Here is a 21,443-nt window from a genome sequence, read left to right as displayed (position 1 = left end):
GACAGAAAGATGTTGCCAGCATGTAGCAGGACTCAGTGATTTCTTTTCACGGAGTTACTTTCCTGGCTTCCGTACCTCTGGGTTAGCAGTCCTTCTCTCCTGGCTTCATCAGATTGGCCTTGCTGTAAGGCCTGCAGAAGTGATCAATGAAAAGTAGAGACCAGTAACTTGAACACGGTGCCATTTCCCATCAGGTAGAGAACCACCGCTGTTCTGCAACCAGGAGCAGTACGTCCTGGGGAATCCATACGCCTCAGTTTGCTGTACACAATATGATAACATGCCTAAATGACTGAGCTGGAAAGATGGCAGAACATGACAGGATATAGAACATATTGTTTATGTATAGAAATTCCATTGGTTTCCTTTCCTAGAAATAAATCACTACTATTTGTTTTATTCTTTCAATGAGCTATCCTTTTTACAACTTCTTTTAGTCTTTTGGAATATTACTTGAATAGCAAAATGGCTTGAAAATATGGGGTCAACTTGTAACGAAGGAAACCCATAACAATATTGGCTGACTTCAGGGACTTTGGTAATTTCCATGTTGATGTCCTTGTCCAAAAATGTCAAATTTATTTCTCTTCAGCACCTTGAGTAGAGCGGGGACACTGCATATTCTTGAACCATAGGCATGCCCTGAATATGCTTGCACACATAGGAGCCAGTAAATTGTTCAACATGGCACTTTGCTGGGGGCCTCTTCTCAGCCTGTGCTGAGAATAACGGGAATGAATCAGTGAAAAATTTCAGGAGTACAGGAACTATGATGAGTTGCAGCACTTTGGTACTATCGAATAATATGATGTCATTGTTTGCTTAAACAACATGTGGTCTGGCATAAGAAACAGCAAAAGGTATTGTCAGTTAGACTGCTCTTGGAGCTGTTCAGGCTCTCCCAGAACTATTTTTTTTAAACATTGATGTCTTCAAAAGAGTGTGAGATGTTTTGGAAAATGAATTGTTGGTTTTGAGAAGATGATGCAATTGTTATGAGTTCAGCTAATCTTTTCCTAACTCAGGAAGCAGGGATGAATGTAAAAAGCATACTTCCACTTTGCTTGAACCACTGTGGATTAGATTTTTAGGAAGTTCAAGCCAATTATTATCCTTAGACCTCCTGGGGAAGAAGTAGATCCTGTCTCACTAAGTACTCTTTCCTGTGGCATATAGTATTGGAATCCCTGATTTTCTAGCTTTCTAACCTTGTGATCAAAAAATCTGTAATATTCCTACCTTACTCATTGGAAATGTGAGACAGAGTAACTAGTATGCTGGAGAGCGCACAAGGAATTTGGTATCATCAAGGATTTCCTGAGCTAAAACATAATCCCCCTTCCTGCTTCTCTCTTATTCCCAACAGCTACCCTTGTTCTGCCCCAGCTCTCAGATACACCCTGCAGGTCTCCCTCTTCTATTTAGGTGCAGGCCTGGGGATGCAGAAGGGTAACTGAGAGCAGCTGGATTGTCTGACCTTGTTTTACTTTACCTTTTCATGTATAGCAATCATACTGTTGCTGAAAATATAGCACCCCAAAGTCAAGGCCAGCTTCACAGAACCACAGAATAGTACGGGTTGGAAGGGACTTCTGGAGATCTTTTAGTCCAGCCACCCTGCCAGAGCAGGTTGCACAGGGTGACATCCAGGCAGATTTTGAATATCTCCAGAGAAGGAGATTCCACCACCTCTCTGGGCAGCCTGTTCCAGTGCTCTGTCACCCTCAAAAAAGTTTTTTCTTATGTTCAGAGCTTCCTTATGTTTCCTTGTCTTCACACCTTAGCCTCCTTGACTGATAAATAAACAGCCTCGCTGCACTCAGAGTGAAAGGACGAGTCACTAGAGAGCACTGGGCAATTTTCTGTCAAGGGAAGGTAAGTGGTGAATGAACCTAGGGACTTTTCACTGCGATCGAGACACCTAGTGAGACTGAAAGCAAGGGCAAGTAAAAGCCCAGAATCCCAGGTGCTGTTTTGATCAGGTCATCTCCTGGCCGGCTGGGGAATAGGATACAAAAGGTGCAGCAAGCAATGTATGACTGTGTCTGTAAAATTGCAAGAGTTACAGATGAAGGGAGAAAAGGAACCGTGATTTTTCTCTACTCAGTCAGGTACGCTGTGCCAAGAAACATCCCCCTTTGGTAGACATTCATACGGCACTCTTCAGAGACCGTCGGGCAGAGCGCTTGGATGTGGACAGCAAACACCTCACTGCCAAGTGGAGAGCAGCCTCCTCCCTGAGCTGGCAGCCCTGGGTGTGAGGCTGTGCTTCCACACACGCAGCCGGGGGATGGGGGTGTCTCTGCCCTCAGCTGCCCCTCGGGTAAGGAGAGCTGGCTGTGACCATGCCTTTTTTTGTGCAGGTGTCCAGGAGGCTGTGGTGACCTGCCTGAACAAACAAACCAGGGAGACTGCAGATGAGACACTGTGTGTAACCAGCCGCCGTCCTCCACAGCTGCTGAAAGCCTGTAGCCTGGACCCTTGCCCCCCAAGGTAGGCTTCGTATATCTCATCACCAGGCATACTTTTTTTTTTCCAGATTTAAGAGAGATGTGATCACTGATGAAGCTGAGAAACTGATCTTCAAGCACCCCATGAATCTGAGATCATAGAATCATAGAATTGTTTCAGTTGGAAAAGACCTTTAAGATCTCCAAGTCCAACTGTTAGCCTAGCACTGCCAAGCCCACCACTAAACCATGTCTCTAAGTGCCACATCTATACGGCTTTTAAATACCTCCAGGGATGGTGACTCAACCACTTCCCTGGGCAGCCTGTTCAAATGCTTGACGACCCTTTCAGTGAAAAACTTTTTCCTAATATCCAATCTAAACCTCCCCTGGTGCAACTTGAGGCCATTTCCTCTGGTTCTATTACTTGTTACTTGGGAGAAGAGACTGATCCACACTCACTAGAACCTCCTTTCAGGTAGTTGTAGAGAGCAGTGAGGTCTCCCGTCAGCCTCCTTTTCTCCAGGCTAAACAATCCCATTTCCCTCAGCTGCTCCTCGTAAGACTTGTTATATGGACTCTTCACCAGTTTCATTGCCCTCCTCTGAACACACTGCAGTACCTCAGTGTCCCTCCTGTAGTGAGGGGCCCAAAACTGGACACAGTACTCGAGGTGTGCCCTCACCGGTACTGAGTACAGGGGGACAATCACCTCCCTAGTCCTACTGGCCACGCTGTTTCTGAGCCAAGCCAGGATGCAATTTGGCTTCTTGGCCACCTGGGATGTTCGGGGCTAGGGATGCTTGGATCTGGGCATTACTGAAATGACTCCTGAAGTACCAGGGATGATAAACAGGCAGATGAGAGCCTGAGATGGCTCCCTAGGTTGCAGTACCACAGGCTCAGCTCTCTGGGCTCAGCAGATCTGTGTCATTTCCGCCAGGATTCCTTTTAACTGACACGGAGTGAGCAGAGGTGATGTGAGTGAGTAAAACTCTGCTGCTGTGCAAGGTAGCGGACCAGTGCAGCCAGGTTGGTGTTGTTACTGCAGATGAGGATACCCGGGCCAGGGCTCTTTGGTCTTGTCCAGACATCATTTAGTGGATTTTGAGGAATCCATGACAAAATCAAAACAAACACACAAGGGTGGCTGATGGTAGTCCAGTATGTTGCCCAGAGCCATTTAAACAACAGTAGCAGTATGAAAAAAAAGAATTTTAAATAACTTGTGACCCCAGACTCAATGGCGTTTTGGTCTGGAGGCACGCACTGCCTCACACATGCTCTTTCTCAGACTGCAGGGGCTTACAGCCTCCTCACGCCACCGTCATATTGACCAGGAATTGCAAAGCCGTGGTAAAAACAAAGGGCAAACTTCAGATCGCTTGCCTATTCGGGTTCTGCAGGCAAACAATTTGTGGATTGGCTTAACTTTACCTGCAGTTGTGTCAAGTTTAAGGAGACTTCCCCAACCTCCTCTCTCACAAAAGAGAGGGGCTGTTCCTCCCTGGCCTCAGGGAGCTTCCACAATCCTGACCCTAAGAATAGCATTACTTTGTCTGCAGAGACTCACATCTGTACCCCCTACGACAAAAATAGCTGCCATGAGGTTCCAGTGGTTTATTTAAATAGACCTGGGCCTGTCAAGTCTTCAAGATGTACTGTATGCATATTGTCTCTACTCACAGCTGTACAAAAGTGCATTTACTCTCTTTTGGTAGTGCAGCAGTTTGAAATACATTGATCTATAACTTTGGACTATTTAAAACACTCACTGCTCTCTGGTTGTTAGATATTCCCTAGAGTGTATATTGGTAACTGTATGTATGGTTTATATGACAGCAGGCTATACAGAGGTATATCATTATGAATATTAGTAGATTTTGGATACACAGAGAAGGTTCACATTAAAAATCAAATACGGGATCAAATATGGCCAGGATCCGAGAATGATAAGGACAGAAATAAAGGTTTGATTGGATGACCAGGATTTTGAGTCGTGACAATCAGAGCCAAATAGGCTGGAACATTTCACCAAAGCATTATAAGAATTGCTTATGAGGATATTGCAACCCTGACTTTGTTAAATTGTCCTTATTGCTGGCAATAATACACAAATATTGTATTAATGCTTGAAAAGAACTTTGTAGGTAGAAATCTGATTGTAATTGATAGGTACCATGATCGCTGGAGCTGAGAGCACATGGCAGGAGATTGATCACCTATCGATTCTGACATGGAAAATTAATATTCACTGGTTAAGAAAAAATAAGGCACACTCATGTAGGCCAGTATTTATGTGAGTTTTGTTACAAAAGTAGTCCGAGAAATTGTGTGAATACTTTTTGAATTAGTCCATACCGCTATGCCAGAATGGGACTAGTTTAAAGTAACCTGGGGCTTGTAGTCCATCCCATGGATTACAAAATGATTGTACTGTGGGTGAGAATCAGGCCATGAGGCAGAGGTGAAAGGGGACTGAGATGGTGGGTGGAGACTAAAGAGCTTTCATCTACCCCCAGGGCTATAATTGAGAAAAGAGGAAATGACTCCCTTCCCTGTGTATACAACTCCTCTCCCTCCAGTCCCCTCAGTCTGGAGGAAATTGCCTGTCTGCAGAGATTTAAGTGGCACAGGATGAAGAACAGCACGTGTTCTGCAAAATGGCTCCTGTGGTAAGAGCAAGGAGGCCTAAAACTCAAGACTGCAGACAGCAGGCAGTGTGGCCAATGGAACAAAAGCCAAGCAGGAAAGTTGATGCGTCTCCCAGGCAGGCTATGACAAGATAACTTCCTTATTTCCTGCAAACTTCTGAAGTACTGTGTCTACTAATGCCACTGTATTAAGTACAATGGTGTATTAACTAAACTGATAGTATTTAGTGTATAAAGATTATTGCTTTATAATCATTAATTATAATAGTCTTAAGACTTCCAAAGAGAATACATAGAAAGAAAAGAAAAAAAAAAAAAAGAAAAGAGCTTGAGGGTTTTCTCTTTGTTTTAATCAGGATTTAATCATGTGCTTCAGGATCCTAATTCAAGAAATCTTCATCCAGGAATCTGATGGAAATTTAGGCTAAAATCCTGTCCTTATGAATACTGATGAAGGCATTGCTATTGACTGACAAGTCCAAAACTTGTAATACACTGTGGCTGTGAACTTAGATCCTTGTTACAGAAGTTCCCAAAACGCGATCTGTGAACCACTGATACTTCCCAGAGCTTTCACTGACGGCTTATAGAGCGAGCTGGCAGGTCTCACAGTGTTGGCTCCTCTCTCTGTTTTCCAGCTGCTAAAGTGCATTAACAGAAGCTAAAAATATAAAAACCACTTTCTTAAAATGTCCTTGATGTGTAAGTGACTGTTGGAGCATGCAGTTGTGGTGGGTAGAGCAGGCAGTCTGCTGAAAAGCCAAGTGAGACAGTGATGAATTTCTCAGTAGATGAGGGAATGTTGTCCACAGCATGAAGAAAAAGCTGAGAAGTCTTGCGCAAGAGAACAAAAATTCCCTCCTAATATATTTAGAGAAATTATTCCAGTGATGTTTCTTGAACCAAAACAACCCAACATTTTATGCGTATGTCTAGAATTTAATACAGTTCAAGATCTTTTTTAGCTTAAGATGGAGAACATTTAAAAATTAGCACTTCCAAGCTTAATGTTGCTTCTGCTGCAAGCATTTTTGGTTACACGTGGCATAACTCTCAAAGGGTTAATTGTGTAAGCCTCTCATGGTCAACAATTGGTTGATAACAGATAAATAAAGGCATTGAACCACACACTGGAGGATTTCATCCATATTCAAATCCCAAAGCAGCTGAGTTTCCTGTGGCTTCAGACTTTTTTGAGAGCTTTTTGCTTATTGCTTCAAGAACAATAGCAGAAAAAGAGCCCAGACCCTTTTCTCCTGGAAAACAGAATAACAAAATTTCCCATTTTGCACTGAACTAAGAAATAGTGAAACACTGTGGAGGTGATTGCTAAATTGGGAGTTAATAACTGATTTTCAGTGGGTACAGGGTAAAATTTCATATCGTTAACTTGGTATACCCTCACTTGATATTTCAATAAAAATGATATTGCTTGTTTCAATGCACTAGGAGACCCAGCATGCTTTCTCTAGGAAAGAGAGCAATGAAGACCAAGACCATTTTAATTCAGTCATTCAGTTACTTAATTTGTGTCAGTCAAGTTATATCCCTTCCAGAATTACATAGCAGTACTTGAGCAGAGCACATTCTTCCCAGAAGTAAATGCAGAATAGCTGTTCAATGTCTACAAGTTTCTTCTCTAAGCTCAAAAATCAAAAGGGCAGATCACTCAGTTTTGCTAATTGCTATGTTTGTATCCTAAATTACTCCAAAAACAATCAGAAAACCTTGTTTCAATGTTGGCTTTACTGTTTTCAACAACAAAATGACTCACATCCAAAATGTGTCTTTTCCTCAGCCTCCACAACTCAAAATACAGAGGCAGTCATCATCTCATCAGATATAATTGCTCTTGTTTATAACAGCAACAGCATGAGCACCTCGTGGTGAGCCAACAAACTCTATCAAAGGGGTGAAAGAGAATGTTGTAACTGTGTTATTAATTATAACTGCTCAATAGCTTGGTCAATGCGTGTTGAAAAGATTTGGTAAACATGTATGGAGGAGCAGAGAGAGAAGCAAAGCAAGGAAAGCCAGATGGCTGAAAATGGAGGAAATTCCAGGCAATTTCTACAGCTTTGTTCTTGCATATTTTCAAAACTGAACTTTTTTTTCCGGTACAACAAAGAACAGCTGAGTGCTACAAAACCGAAAAAAAAAAAAAAAACAGTGAAGAAAAAGCAGACAGTTCTAGGAATAGCACACCATTTCACCCTAACACTCTCCCTTTACTCCTTCAAGCCTCTGTTGTCAAAAAGAAAAGATAGGAAAGCACCTGAGTGGTCCTGATACTTGACTGAAGGGTCAAGATAGCCTGAGTTAAGCTGGGCTCCAGCTCAATGCACAGTATGTTCTTTTTCTTTTCCTCCCCACCCCCCCACACCTGCTTGTTTTGTGTTTGTGCAATAAATTACATGTTGTTATTTTAATATTTATTCGGTGAATGCAGTACTGTCCATCTGTTTTGCTCTATTTCATTTCCCAGATGAAGTCAAAGTATAAAGGAGAAAAAAATCAACATTTTTTTCAATGCATTTGGAGATGTGAGGTGTTAGGTTGCTGGTAGGGCAGACTCAGTTTAAGGTGTGCTCCCATCGACAACCTGAAATGAATTCAATATGTGTGTAAGGGCCAGAGCTTTCTCTAATCCATTAAAGGTGACCTCTGTGCGTGGGAGGGTGTCAATGCATATGTGTTTTGCATTGCTTGGGTGAAATATTAGAGCATCTCTGACTAGTTCATGAAAAAGGTTAAAAGATTTCTAAGTCATGTCTGCAGATACTGCAGTATCGCCTTACTGTCAGGAGATATCAGTTGTTTTGCTGCAGTCTTTTCTCAGGGGCTTAACAGAATTAGCATTAATGGTGCATTGATGGTGTTACTGTCTCTTTGTGCCACAGAAATATTTTCGGCCTCTCACAAACCCCTGACTTTGTTTTTAAGTGGGATGTATTTAAGTTTATTATGAACTGAAGTGCATTGAAGATGTCTTTGACGGTCTCTTAAGATGTAGCCCACAGAGCCTCCTGGGATCACAGGCCACAGCTTGAAACATTGATGGAGTAGGCTGGAGAATCAGACATTAGAAGGAATATGCTGTCCAACAGGGTAGATTCACCTTTATTTGAAGGCTTTAGGTCAAGAAACAGCTTAAACAGGAGTCATGGGCTCAGTGAGAGAATAGTAATCCCATTTTTTGTCTAGGTTTACTCTGCTAAAGACAGGACTGTACGAAGACATCTAAACTGTCCCTAGGCAGCTCTGTTATGCTGTACTTACATTACCTGCATGCCGCCTATGCACTACCGTAATACCACCCTGGCCTTAAAATGTATTAATCTGTGACCTAAAGATTTTCATACCATCTCCCTTTTTCATACCATCTCCCACTTTGTACCCTCTCCAGTTGTTAAGAGAATGTCCAAGATGTCTCTGACAGCCCATCCTTCCCCTTTCTTGCTGGATGTGTTGCCTGTGGTGGAGCAGTAACTGCATGTTCCTCAGTATCTCTTACTCAACAGCAGTTACAGTGAAGTCACCAAGGGGCCCCACAGGGAGTGAACCTTTTCAGCCGTGTGTGTCACATCTAAATGTGAAGCAAAGCAACTTGCAAGTTGCCAGGGTCAATAGAGCAGCTCTGGAGTCTCTGCCACAGTCTGCCTCCAACTCTTCTAGTTTAAAATTTCAAACTTTTTCCCCAGCTGTTTTGTTTTGCTTTTTTAAATAATATGATGGTTCCTTCATTAGATAGAATTTCACTCATAGACATTTTCCTCCATTTCAGCTTATGTTCCATTCAGACTATATTAGAGTGCAAATGTAAATTTTTTTTTTCATTAATTTACACCGTATTTCCTTCTTCCTTCAAAGAATGGTAAATCACACTTCTTAATCAGAATCCTGTATATCTAGATAGATCATTTTCCTCTATACAAATCTCCAGGTCACAAGCTTCACCAAGTTAGTATACCCTTGTGTTGAAACAATCTCACCATGCCCTACCACAGGTTTTTTTATAGCTTGGTTTGTGATGAGTATGAGCTTAAAGTCATGGTAGGGAATTAGTGAGTCCCTTTGCAGAGGATAATTTATCTTCTTTTTTTTGTGGCACTGTTAATTTCACTGTTTTAGTCACCTTACTACAGCCCACTTCTCTCTACCCTTCTCTTCTCTAATGTCTGTGCTAAAGAGAGCTTAATATTCACTGTCATGTGATATTTTTCAGTATTTTTTAACAAACTTTTCAGCATTTCATACATTAACTTCTAATTCTTAATTTTTTCTCTAAATTTATTCTCAGTTTTGTTGAGTATCAATTTACTGCCTTAACAGCAGGATTTCACTCCCAGAAGAAAGCTTTCCCAACAGTGACGATAAAGAGCACGTCTTTGCTGTTGTGCCAAATATGAAGTTAAGTCAAACGTTTTGTAGCATAATGGCCAGGATTAACTTTTTCACTGCACATTAACCTGTGAAATAAGCTACAGGGTCTTATAAACAGTTCATTTTACTATGTGTCATCACTTCCTTTAAAAAGAGGTGAAATGAACAGCACCATTATATCTTTCATTTACAGTACTGCTGAAGTAACTTATTATAGCAGTAGTCTGAGGAATACCCAATGCTTTCAAACTAATAAACCTTTATGGATGAAAAGATAAGGTATGTAAAAAGAGAATAAAAATATGGCCTTAACTGCTGAAAATGTACTATACAGCTCTGTACCATACGAACACATCAGAAAGATCCACACATTAAATAAATGGAGGAGGCGCCTTCATTTCCGTTCAATTTGGAGTGAATTAAGTACCTATAGCAGGAGCCAGACTGATTAAACAAAGAGTGCACTATCTGCCGAGTAGGTCTGTCACATCTGCAGAAGCACAGCAAGCCCTCCTATTTGTGTCCATGAAAATTTCCATCTACAGTTACGTGATCTCCATTCCTCTGGCCTCTCATCTAACGTTTTTAAGCACTGAAGGTCTTGCTGATGGAGTAGAGTTTGTGGTGTGCTGTTACCCATTGGAAATGTGACTAAGCTGATATATTCTACACTGCAACCAGCTGTTGGTAGATCTCAGTCATTCACAGTGTTGGGAGAGACTTGAACCACTCACACAGAGGTGAACAGCAATGCATTTAATAACCACCCCATGGATACACAGATTTGTTTTGTTGTAACTGTACTGAATGGAGGTTTGGGGTATAGGCTTTTTTTTTTTTCTTCATTATAATAGTTACACTGTTGTGGTTCCTGGTCAGAACAGAAGTGTTCAGATACATCAGACAAGTTCATTCCCCGTCGCATAAGGAAGCGAACTGTACTGTCTAAACTCATTATTTTCTCCAAGACTTAAGAAGCCAGTTTCTCATTCAGGGAAAGTTAGGGGAGAAGTGTATTTAGTCACCATTCTGTAATCTGTGGATTCTGCACACAAGCCTATATTGATATAACTTTTTGGATGGAGATATGAAGTGGTTTAGTACTGTATACATAGTAACTGTTCTGATACCAGCACTTTGAGTATAATAACTTTTCCTTCCATGCGTTTTTTGCGTCAGAATCAGGTCTTGGTTGATGCTTCCATCAATCTGAATACTTTACCATGGTTGTTTTGATTACTTATGGGTGTAACACGAGTTTAAGAGCCTCCTTGCTCCATGTGAGGAGCTCCTGCATGTTTGGATCTCTGAATGTTAATGTGAGGAAAAACATATTTTCTTGCAGAAGAATGAATGAGTTACTAAATAGATTATCAGTCACAGTTTCAGGATTTCAAAGAGGAAAGAAAAATGAAATTTGGATCAGCATGGATCAGCATTGTAACAAAACTCTTGCACTGCCTTACTAACTGTAAGTTGCAAGAAGGGCATTGAAGGGGACTTAAATATAAGCAGGCATTGGGAGTTTCCTGAGTTCGGTCATAGTACCATATAGATATATATATCTAAGCTCAACTGTTCCCCCCTCCCCCCTACTAAAAAACTAGAGAAAAAGCTTGTATGCCTGATTTTGAGAGACAGCTTGTTTGTACCTTCTGCACTGGCAAAGTAGTTCAGGAACAGTTCATCCTAATGAAAATATTATCCCTGTAATGCTGCCAGCCAGGTCAGCAAGAAGCTCATGTTATCTGCTGTTTTTGTGGCAGTACTGCTCATAAAACTTGGACTTGCTAGAGAATTACTTAAGCCCACTCGCTGTCATCTGAACACTGTTTCATTCATGTATCTGCTTTCTTTGTCTATTCAATCCAATGACGTCTCCTTTACTTCTTTCCTGCACTGATCATTTCAGCAAAGGCATCCTTAGATTTTAGCCGTGTGTTGTTACTCTGTGGGACAAAATCACATGTTCATGAATATTGACCTTACAGGTTGTGAACTCAGGCTTCTTGTATATTCTTTCCATGCCATCTACATGCATTTTCAACTATTTCATTTTTAAAATGCTTCATTTTAGATGGTACTTCACATTACAAATAATCAGTTCACTGCACATCTTTCTCACTTGCTGAGCTTTTTTTTTCTTTGTCTTCTGGTGTCTGTAAGCTTGTTGATTTCTCCTTCAGGAATAGCTGTTTTTAACATTTTCCATATGCCATAAAGTTAGGCCTAAGAAAAGGTGTTGGCTTATGAGACAGCCCAGTATGGAGGACACAGTATGAGAAGAGCTGGGGAGTCTTTGACATAAAGCAGCTCTGTCATGGGCAGCAGGGTGTTAAACTTCCCTTCTACTTCTTTGCAGAAGAACCATATGAGAGCACTTCATAGACTGAAGTGCACGATTTATTTCATAAATTAGCAGTTCTTGTGTTTTTGCATTACTTTGATGTACGGTTAGGGCAAGGGGTAATATCCCACTCTGCTGTAGGTCACAAATTGTGTGTTCCTCCTTGCACTCCTCATTCAGTTTCTGCCATCTGCCTTTACAAGTGCAATTTATGCAATTTCTGTCCTATTCCTCAGACCTCCCTATATTACTTCTTAACCAGCTTTTTCACCTTTACACTAATTTACTCTGTTCCTCAACCATTTCCTATCTTCATTTTTGAAAGGTGCTGCCAAGGACCTATTTTCATTGTTTCTCACTTAAAATATTGAACAACCTCTTTGTAAGGAGTTGCTGCTTTAATCATGAGTCCAAATCTAAACTTGATACAAAAACTGGTACTCATTTCTTTATCAAGCCTAATCTAATCTGTGTAGCCATATCAAAGACAGCCATTGCTATCTCAATATCACAGCTATCACATGGAGTAAAAGTCTCTTGTGAGGTACTTTTCAGTAGCCAGTATGTCTGCTAATCCCTCAAACCAGTTCTCTGCCAAACCAGTTCACTTACCTGAAATTGCCTTTCCATGTTCCTCTGTGGTTCGTGCATTCTGCATCTGCAGTAGTCCCCTGAAAGGCCCACTAGACAATCTCCCGCTGTTCAAAGTGTTGGCAGAAAAACACAAACCTTCTTTTCTGACCTGCTCTAATAGTTGGTGTTCTCTGCCTTCAATTCAAGGGGCAGCAAGACTTTATTACTGTAAGGAGATATAGATAGACAGATAGATAGATAGATAGATAGATAGATAGATAGATAGATAGATAGATAGATAGACAGACTGATTTCTTGAAGTATGTCAGAAGGTTACTCCAGCAAGCAAAACTGCCATTTGTAGAGCTGTTACATACTCCATTTACCCTCTGTTCTTCTCTGGCTTTTGAGTTCCTCCTGTGTGTTCCTCTATTTGGCTCTGTTATATAAATATTGGCACCCCGCCACATTCAACTATAATGAGCTGCAATATTCATTGATACCGATAAGTCTACAGAGCGAATGCAGGCCACTTCTGTCAGCTCCCAGAGTGCTCTCATTGAGCCTTTGATCTGCTTGCATGTGTTGGCTGCATAGACATCTCTTTAATGGATTCCCTTCGCTTGCAAGGAAGATGCATTTTGAAGAAATGCACCTCACTCTCCCTTGTGCACCACGATCCCCTGAAATCTTCCCTGCCTGTTCAGCTCCCGTGTCGTGTTGGTGGTAATAAACAACAGACTTTGTCAGGCTGGTACTGAACAACAACTAAGCATGAATTATTTTTCTGTTGCTGCTGCTGCTGCTAATTTAAAAGTACTTTGCCTTTTCATTTTTATTTCTTAATCAAGTATTAAATTTTCAAAGCTTAGTTAAATCTCAGTTTTCCTCTGAGGTGTGTGTATACTGTACGTGTATTTATAAAGTTCTCTCTAACATGGGAGAACATGTTCTCTCCCCCATAGCAGTAGGGACATCACTTCCTAGAGACTCAGATCCCTGTTTAAACACCTAGATGGAGGTCTTAGCTCTCACACTTGTCATGGTTTAACCCCAGCCAGCAGCTAGGACCATGCAGCAGCCATTCACTCAGTTCTCTCCCTCCCCACTACCCTGCCCCGTGAAGAGTGGGGAGAAAGGGAGCAAAGAAGAGGAAAGGGGGGAAGAAGCCCTAAAACAAAACCAAAAGCAACTCATGGATTGAGATAAAGACAGTTTAATAGAACAATAACAGAAAAGCAAAATAACAATCATAATAATAACGGTAAAAGAATATACAACATAAAGTAACGCAACACAAGTCACTCTCAACACCAGGTGAATTGGTTGCCCATCCCATCCCAAGCAGTGATCACAGACACCCACCCCCGCAGCCAACCCCATTTATATACTGAGCATGATGTCTGCTGTGTGGAATATTCCACTGGCCAGCTTGTCCTGTCTGTGCTCCCTCGCAGCTTCTATGGGAAGCTGAAAGAAGTCCTTGACTAATACAAACGTCAACTGTCAACAATTAAAACAATATGCATTATCAACATTCCTTTCATATCAAATCTGAAATTAATTCTATCCCAGCTGAAACCAGGAAAACATTTCATTTCAAAGGAGCAGTCTGATTTTACTGTTAGTGATTTAATAGCTGAATGAAAAATTAATTGTAGTTAAATTCTTACTTTTTATGCCCCTTTCTTTGAGACTAGTTTGATTATAAAGCCAGGAACTGACCTGGGAGTTCTCATCTCAATCCTGTAGCTTCACTGCAGGAAAGTATGCTACCTAAACAGGATTGACAATAACTCACTCTGCTGTCCAAAGTTTAAGATCACGTTCTGGATGGTATTTAAGACCTGACACTGAGGATACTGACTCAACCCAAGGTAAATCTGCTCAAGAAGCCTCAAAAAAGCCTTTCACAGCCCTGAAACAGAAAGATTTGCCACAAACACAGCTCCAGATTGATAACAGAAGAGGAAGGGAGGAGATGTATGGGCTCCAAGTAGACTTTTCAGTCTGCAGGGTCCAATGGAGGACACACAGGTTGACAGAGGACAAGAGGAAGCCAGTATTGACATAGTATGTGATTTCCTCAGTCTGTTGCATGCGAATATACACAGCTGCCACCCAGCCCTTGTGCACTGAGGAACGTCTCTATGCAGACAGGTGTCAGACGTTAAGTAAGACATTTCCAGACAAACCTCTTTCCACACTGATGAATGTTTATTTTAGAAATAAGAAGAGTTCTTTTGTATCACATTCATATGGTTTAACTATATAAAAATGACAATAATTTCATGTTTTTAGAACTAGTTTGGGAGGTCTTTGTGTAGAAGGGTGTTTACTTTTCCTGTGAGTGTTCAGTTTTCTTGGCAGTGCTTGAAGGGATTCTGTCTGGATTAAATCATCTATCTCTAGAAAATATTCTTTAGTTACAACACCTAACAGCTTAGAATGCTTTGTTTTTTACCATATATACTGTGAATATAGAGACTGATCCAAAGTTGTTGGCTCCACAGTGCTTTGGCTGCAGACTATACATTTTTCAAGTTCTACCTACATCATTTACTTTTTCCAGACTGACTATGGGGGTGCAAGAGTGCTTTGTTCTGAAGGCCTGCAGATACACTGGTGCAGCAACTGTAATTCTAGCAGCTTCTCCTGACATTAGTAGCTGCTTACTAGCTGGTACCACTTTCTGGTCTACATAGCTAGCAGAATTATTATGTGGGCTCCAGTTCTTGTAGCAATGAGACTAACATTTCAAAACTGAGGCAACAATCCATTGTTGTCCTTGTTGTTATTCATACGCTAATACCTAGAGACTCCTATCAAGCTGAGAGTTCCATTGTTTTAGGCAGTAGGTAAGGACAGAGTAAGAGATCATCCATGCTGCAGAACCACAATCTAAGCAAACAATAACAAGCCCGTGTTTCAGCAGCTCTGGTCTCAATTACCTCTGGGGTTCAGTGAAGAGCTAGGAACAAGGTTCTGCTCACTTGACCCTTTGGTTCTTCACCTGAACTCCTTGGGCATTATATGACATTGGTAGTTTTTGTTCTGTCACAAGAAAGAAGGAAAGTTCATTTCTAACAAAAATTAATTGTATAGAACTATTTAGAAGTTCATGCTCATGTTATGTGTTAGAAGCTTTTTTCTTTTCCTTTTCAACAACTTGAAGTTGATCTTAAATGTCCAGGCTATATTCTAGTTGAATATATGGGCCCTCACAAAACTTGAAACTCATTGAACTATAACATGATGTTCAATTTAGAGTTCGCAGGCAAGATTTTTGTTAACTATGTCAAGATAATATCCCTAATTAGAAATAGCATGGTTAAGCTGCTTTTTGAGAGTATCTCTAACATTTGCAGGCTTATATTAATGATACAGAATAACTGTGCTGCGATTGAAATCAAGATGTTCAGATTATTGGGCCTTTTTTGGCAACTGGAACTTCACAGTTTTTCTCTCTCTTTCATTCAAGGGATCTGCAAATATTCACATTTTAAAACATACTGACCATGATTAATTGTAGAAACTGCTTGTTTACCTGAAGTTAAGCACATGCATAAGCACTGCACAGTCAAGCCTACTTTATTTAATGAGAATGTTTAAAAAAATTATAGTTTCTCACTGGCCCTTTAGAAATTAGAATTTTAATTTGTAAAATTAATAGTATGTTACAGATTATTAGTCTAATTCATAATATGAACTGACTGTTAGATTCCCTAACTGGTGTTTTTCTGTTCATTAAATCTGTCCATTACTAAGCCACTTTGATAATGTATACTTCCTGGAAGTGCAAGAAATTTAGTGCTCCTGTTGGTTGGGCTTTTTATGAATTTATGTTTAATTTTTAGACCACACTCTTATCACCATGTATTCAAAAAGTTAAAGGAAAGTCATTGCCTTGAGCAGTCAGATCAGGTTCACTATTTCGTTTACCTATCTTCATGTGCACTACATGTCTCCATACACTTCACCAACTCTAAAAAAACTACTAAGGCATCACAGTAGTCTGCTGGAAGCAGGAGATCGTTCATTTGCAAAGCAAAAAGTTCCTGTGATCAGTTTTGAATTTTGGATTTGTGATGATACCTGAAATAAGTGGTATATTGGGACCATCCTCTGCTCCTTATACATTTCCAATGGGAATTTGTTTTCAAAAACGTGCATATATGTGTATTCTAATACATGTATCAAAAATATACACATATCCATTTCAACACATCCAGCCCTATGAGTGGCCTTTTTCCTGTTGCATGCCTCTCTGTTAGCCATCTCTAAATGTCTCTGTGGTTTTGTATTAATATAGCTTTCCTTCAATCAGTTCAAATATTCAATGTATCCTACATGTGTCAGCCTCCGCAGAGAATGAAAACCTTTTGAATTTTGTTTTTATGAAGCTGAAATATTTTAAAAGTCTAGTTTGTGCTTACATACATAACCACTACTTAGGTCTTTAGGAGGGGGAGACAGACAACTGTCTGACAACTGATAGACCTAGAGTTAGGACAAGCCAGGGGTTTAGGAGCACAGATGTGCCAAAGTCCTGCTGTTTTTTTACAGGCTAAAATGACATTGTTTCTCTGCTGCTACATATTAGTATAGCTTTGTCACTAGTGTAGGAGAATGGAGGACAGATAAAAAGAATGTTTCGGACCAAAACCATGCAGTCTCTTCACCAGGCTCTGGGAAGCAATACAGGAAGTACCAAAATGATGACTTTCAGCTGGCCTGTAAACTAGCAAGTATGCAGATTTTTCCTAAAGTCTCTGCCTTATCAACAACCACGGTCAGCTCACAAAGATGCCACTTCCACTTGCACAAGGTTTCCTTAGCTTTATCCTATAACTACCACGTTCACCTTTTTAAGTATAGGATTATTTCCTACTTGAATTTTAATTCTGGTATTGTCAGAGGCATGCAGGATATAACGGCATTATTCTTTTTCATATGCCATACGCATTGGAAGAGTCAGTTCAGTATGGCCAAAACACCCCGAAGGAGAAAGATACAGAGGAATGCACAGATAAGGACTATATGAAATAAGACAGGTATTACTTCAGTTAGCATCACATAACACTCTACAGTAAGGGTAAAAGTGTGTTACTACAGAAAAGCAGTATTTGAAAAAAAGAAAAGAATTATTATCTCCAACGATACAAGTAGTTTAAAAACTAAATTATAAATTTAGTAGGATAATATTAGTTCAAAATGTTGCAAGCACCTTTAGCTGTTATAAAATAATTCTACAGTTCTGTGATTCTATTCTGTAAGGTTATTACTGATCTTCTCTGTGTTTTTTAGGACTTTGAAATTCTGCCAATCATATATATCATTTATGGTTTTGGTTACTTGCACATCCCTACTCCACTTTGCATGCCTCTGCTCTACTCTACATTCTTTACTTTGTATTTATGAAAGTCTGTAAAAGTCACTGGGGACTATGAAAGTACAAGGGTAAGAGAGAATTTGACCTCATATTTCCTGAGCACCTCTAAGGAATCTCCTGTTTAAAGCAGCTGGAAGGAATTGTGAACAAACCAATATTTTGGGCAGGGCAGCAGATGCAACCTGCAACAGAAATTTCAAACACTAGAAAAACAAATCCTTTCTCTTTACTGAAACACAGCATTTCTTTCTGGAAGAAGAAACAGACACCCTCTTCTGCGGAAGCCAAGATCTCCAAAGAGTTTATGTGGCCTGCGAGCCACTGAGATGTGAACTGCCAACAGAAACATTGTGCACTTTTACCAATAACAAACAATGAGTTGCTGGAGGCAACAGCTATTACCATCGCTTGAATAAAGGAAACTCTGGCAACTAACCATGTATCAAAATAGATTCTGAAATAAGAAAATGCCTTCTTTTCAGCACCTACTCAAATATCTTATTTTAGATTGTGCCAAAAGTGAAGGGTAGCTGATATCCACATTAATTCTGACTGACAATTTTATGGGAAAATCTGGGAAGACCTCTCCCCCAAGATCATTCGTATGGAGAACATACTGCAGATTAGCTTAACTGGCTGCCAGATGTCACTCCTATTACACTGTTAAGTAGCTCACAGTACACATATCAGGCTTTAGTGGCCTTCAGTGTATTACAGCCTGGAAAGAGACCATGGCAACCTCTAACTCAGTATGCAAGATGCGTTCATTGTTAGAAAGGGTTAAACATCTGCCCTGGTTTCAGCTGGGATAATTTTCTTTCTAGTGGCAGCTGTGCTTCAGATTTGGTATGAAAGGCATGTTGATAATGCATACTGTTTTCATTGTTGACAGGTGATGTTTATATTAGTCAAGGACTTTTTTCAGCTTCCCATAGGAGCTGGGAGGGAGCACAGACAATGGAATATTCCATACAGCAGACATCATGCTCAGTATATAAATGGGGCTGGCCAGGGGAGTGGGTATCAGTGATCACTGCTTGGGATGGGATGGGCAACCAGTTCACCTGGTGTTGAGAGTGACTTGTGTTGCATTACTTTATGTTGTGTATTCTTTTACCATTATTTATTATTATTATCATCATCATCATCATTTTTCTGTTAATGTTCCATTAAAAACTGTCTTTATCTCAACCCACGAGGTTGGTTTTTTTCTTTTCCCTTTCCCCTCCTTTTCTCCCTCTTCTCCCCACCCTCTTGGGGGGTGAGGAGGAGAACTGCAGAAGTGGCTGCATGGTCCTAGCTGCTGGCTGGGGTTAAGCCATGACAACACCTTTTTGTCACTGCTACTAACAGAACCAAGATTGTTGTCTAAAAGCAAACTACAGTGTCACTAGTGCTTACAGTCATACTCAGAACACACCCTGTCCTGTTGTAAAATCAGAGAATGTCGTCAGCAGGTGGAGCATGGAAGGGGAGCAATGTGGCTTTTCAGCATTATCATCTAGGGAGGAAAAAAAGGTTTCTTACCTCGTAGCTGTTTCAATTTGTTATGGGTGTTACTGAGAGGGGAAAAAAAGCTCAGAACAACTTTATAAGATAAATCACAGAATCGTAGAGTCTTCATGGTTGGAAAGGACCTTTGAGATCATTGAGTCCAACCATACACACACAAAAAACCCCTACAATCTCTGCCACTAGAGCATGCCCTGAGGGGCCAATAGAAGACAGAAAATAGAAATTTTTCTGTGACCGTAAGATGGCACAACCTTGAATGATTATTTCCATAATATGTTTATTGACATGATGCATTTTAAACATGCTGGGCAGTTTCCATTGACTGTTGATCTCAGACTGTCAGAGTGTTTTTTCCTCTGGTTCTTTCACAAATTTTGCTTCGTGCTGCTGACATGTTTCATAACTTATTTTCATTGTCTGCCTCCATCCTCCTTGGAGCCTGAGGGTGTCTTTCTTCATAACCAGTCTCTTTCGTTTCTGCCTTCAAGTTGGCTTTTTTCAAGGGCAGGTTCTCCAAACCTTACTTGTCCGGAATGTTTAATTTACTCCCCCAACAATCAGTTTCAATAACGTCATGCAGGAAAGGAAGCTATTCTTCAGGATTATAAAAAGTGACAGTATCTGGCTCTCTTACTTTCATTTTGGATGTGGGTGTATATCCAGGTTAGAATAGTGTTTTGTGTGAAGTTGATGGGAAGATCATTTTCTCATATTCTCATTCTGAACATAGGATTTTTTGTGTACACATTTCTACAAATCTCTGAAGTACCTTCCAGTAGAGTACATGAGTGGAAGACCTAATATTTTAAGCCATATTCTGTGTATGGCTGACAGAATTAGGGGTTGTATCCAGTACAGCTCAAACAGCAGAAATCTGGCTTTAATGCGATCAACACTGAAATTCAGTCATCAACAGTCCTGTTGATGCAAGATTTACACAGCTAGTGCAGAGAAGGGCTGACTCAGTGACAGGTGTTCACCCAGGGATTATAAAGGTTCTCCCTGCTCTCACATTGCATCTCTTAAGGCCTTAGGACTCTCTAGCTCCACAAAAAGTCAGTCAGAAACACCACACCTGGATCTTCTGCAAGAAATTCCTCCTCAGGAATTTACTGATACATTCGTTTGATGGACTTTCTTAATATCTTTTTTTTTTTTTGGAAGACAGAAAAAAACCCAGCTACTTAAATCCATTCAGTCTTGAAATATATTGGCCAGGCTCCTGCACACCGAAAACTTTTAACTTAGGACACAAAATTGTTCCTACGATATTACAGAAGTCCCAAATAATTGAAGTCCAAGAGCTTTTGACAAGAACTGAAAATGCAGAGGAACAGTCAATATTCTTCTTAGCCTCATCCTACAGTATCAGTGATCAGAGAAGGAGAATTCCCTTTCTTTTACTGCTTCTTCACTCCATCTGTCTTCATAAAAAGAGAAAAAATAAGGTGACTTTATTCTGTGCCTAAGGTTTTTTCTCCTGACCCCTTCACAGATGGGAGATTGGGAAATGGAGCACCTGCAGTCTTACCTGTGGGGTTGGATTGCAGACACGAGATGTCTTCTGTTCCCATCTACTATCAAGAGAGACTAACGAGACCGTGATTTTGGCAGATGAATTGTGCTATAAACCTAAGCCATCCCTCGTGCAAGCCTGTAATCGCTTTGACTGCCCGCCTTCCTGGTATCCTACAGAATGGCAAGAGGTAAGAATATACGTGTAATCTCATTTTACGACTGCTAAAAATAGTCATTACGTGCATTATCAATGCAACATCTTACTTTAGCCCATCAAGAGGATTCATTAATCATTCCAACGAGCCATTGAAAAGCGGGAAAAGTGCGCCCTTTTGCTCTTTAAAAAAATGCATCAGTGTTTTCAGAGGTAAATAATGACTATACCTACTTTTAATGCAAAATCACTGAAAACTCTTAACAGCTGGCTATAGATTCCAGCCAGAAATATCTGGAATGTGATGGTCAGCTGCAGTGAGTGGATTTGGGTTAGCAATGGGTATTTCTAGGAATGCAAAGCTATAAGGATCAAGGTGGAGAGAATCTCTGAAGTGGGTTGGGTATTCCATATATTCTCAAATAATAATTTAGTTTAAGACAAGAAACACTCCTTA

The 21,443-nt window shown here is 40.5% G+C and overlaps 1 protein-coding gene across 3 annotated transcripts in view; it reads left to right on the top strand.

Moving 5' to 3' along the window:
• Positions 1-21,443, top strand: part of ADAMTSL1 (ADAMTS like 1) — a 470,149-nt gene that overhangs the window by 392,420 nt on the left and 56,286 nt on the right. For all 3 annotated transcript variants that reach the window (XM_063321445.1, XM_063321444.1, XM_063321446.1), the window contains 2 exons: positions 2,364-2,493; positions 20,810-21,020. In XM_063321445.1, coding sequence (XP_063177515.1) covers positions 2,364-2,493; positions 20,810-21,020 — 341 coding nt within the window. The remainder of the gene's footprint in view (positions 1-2,363; positions 2,494-20,809; positions 21,021-21,443) is intronic.

Source organism: Chroicocephalus ridibundus, chromosome Z (assembly GCF_963924245.1).
Source record: "Chroicocephalus ridibundus chromosome Z, bChrRid1.1, whole genome shotgun sequence".
Classification (NCBI taxonomy): domain Eukaryota; kingdom Metazoa; phylum Chordata; class Aves; order Charadriiformes; family Laridae; genus Chroicocephalus; species Chroicocephalus ridibundus.
The sequence above is the reverse complement of the archived record's forward strand: the minus strand, read 5'-3'. Positions and strand labels throughout refer to the sequence as shown.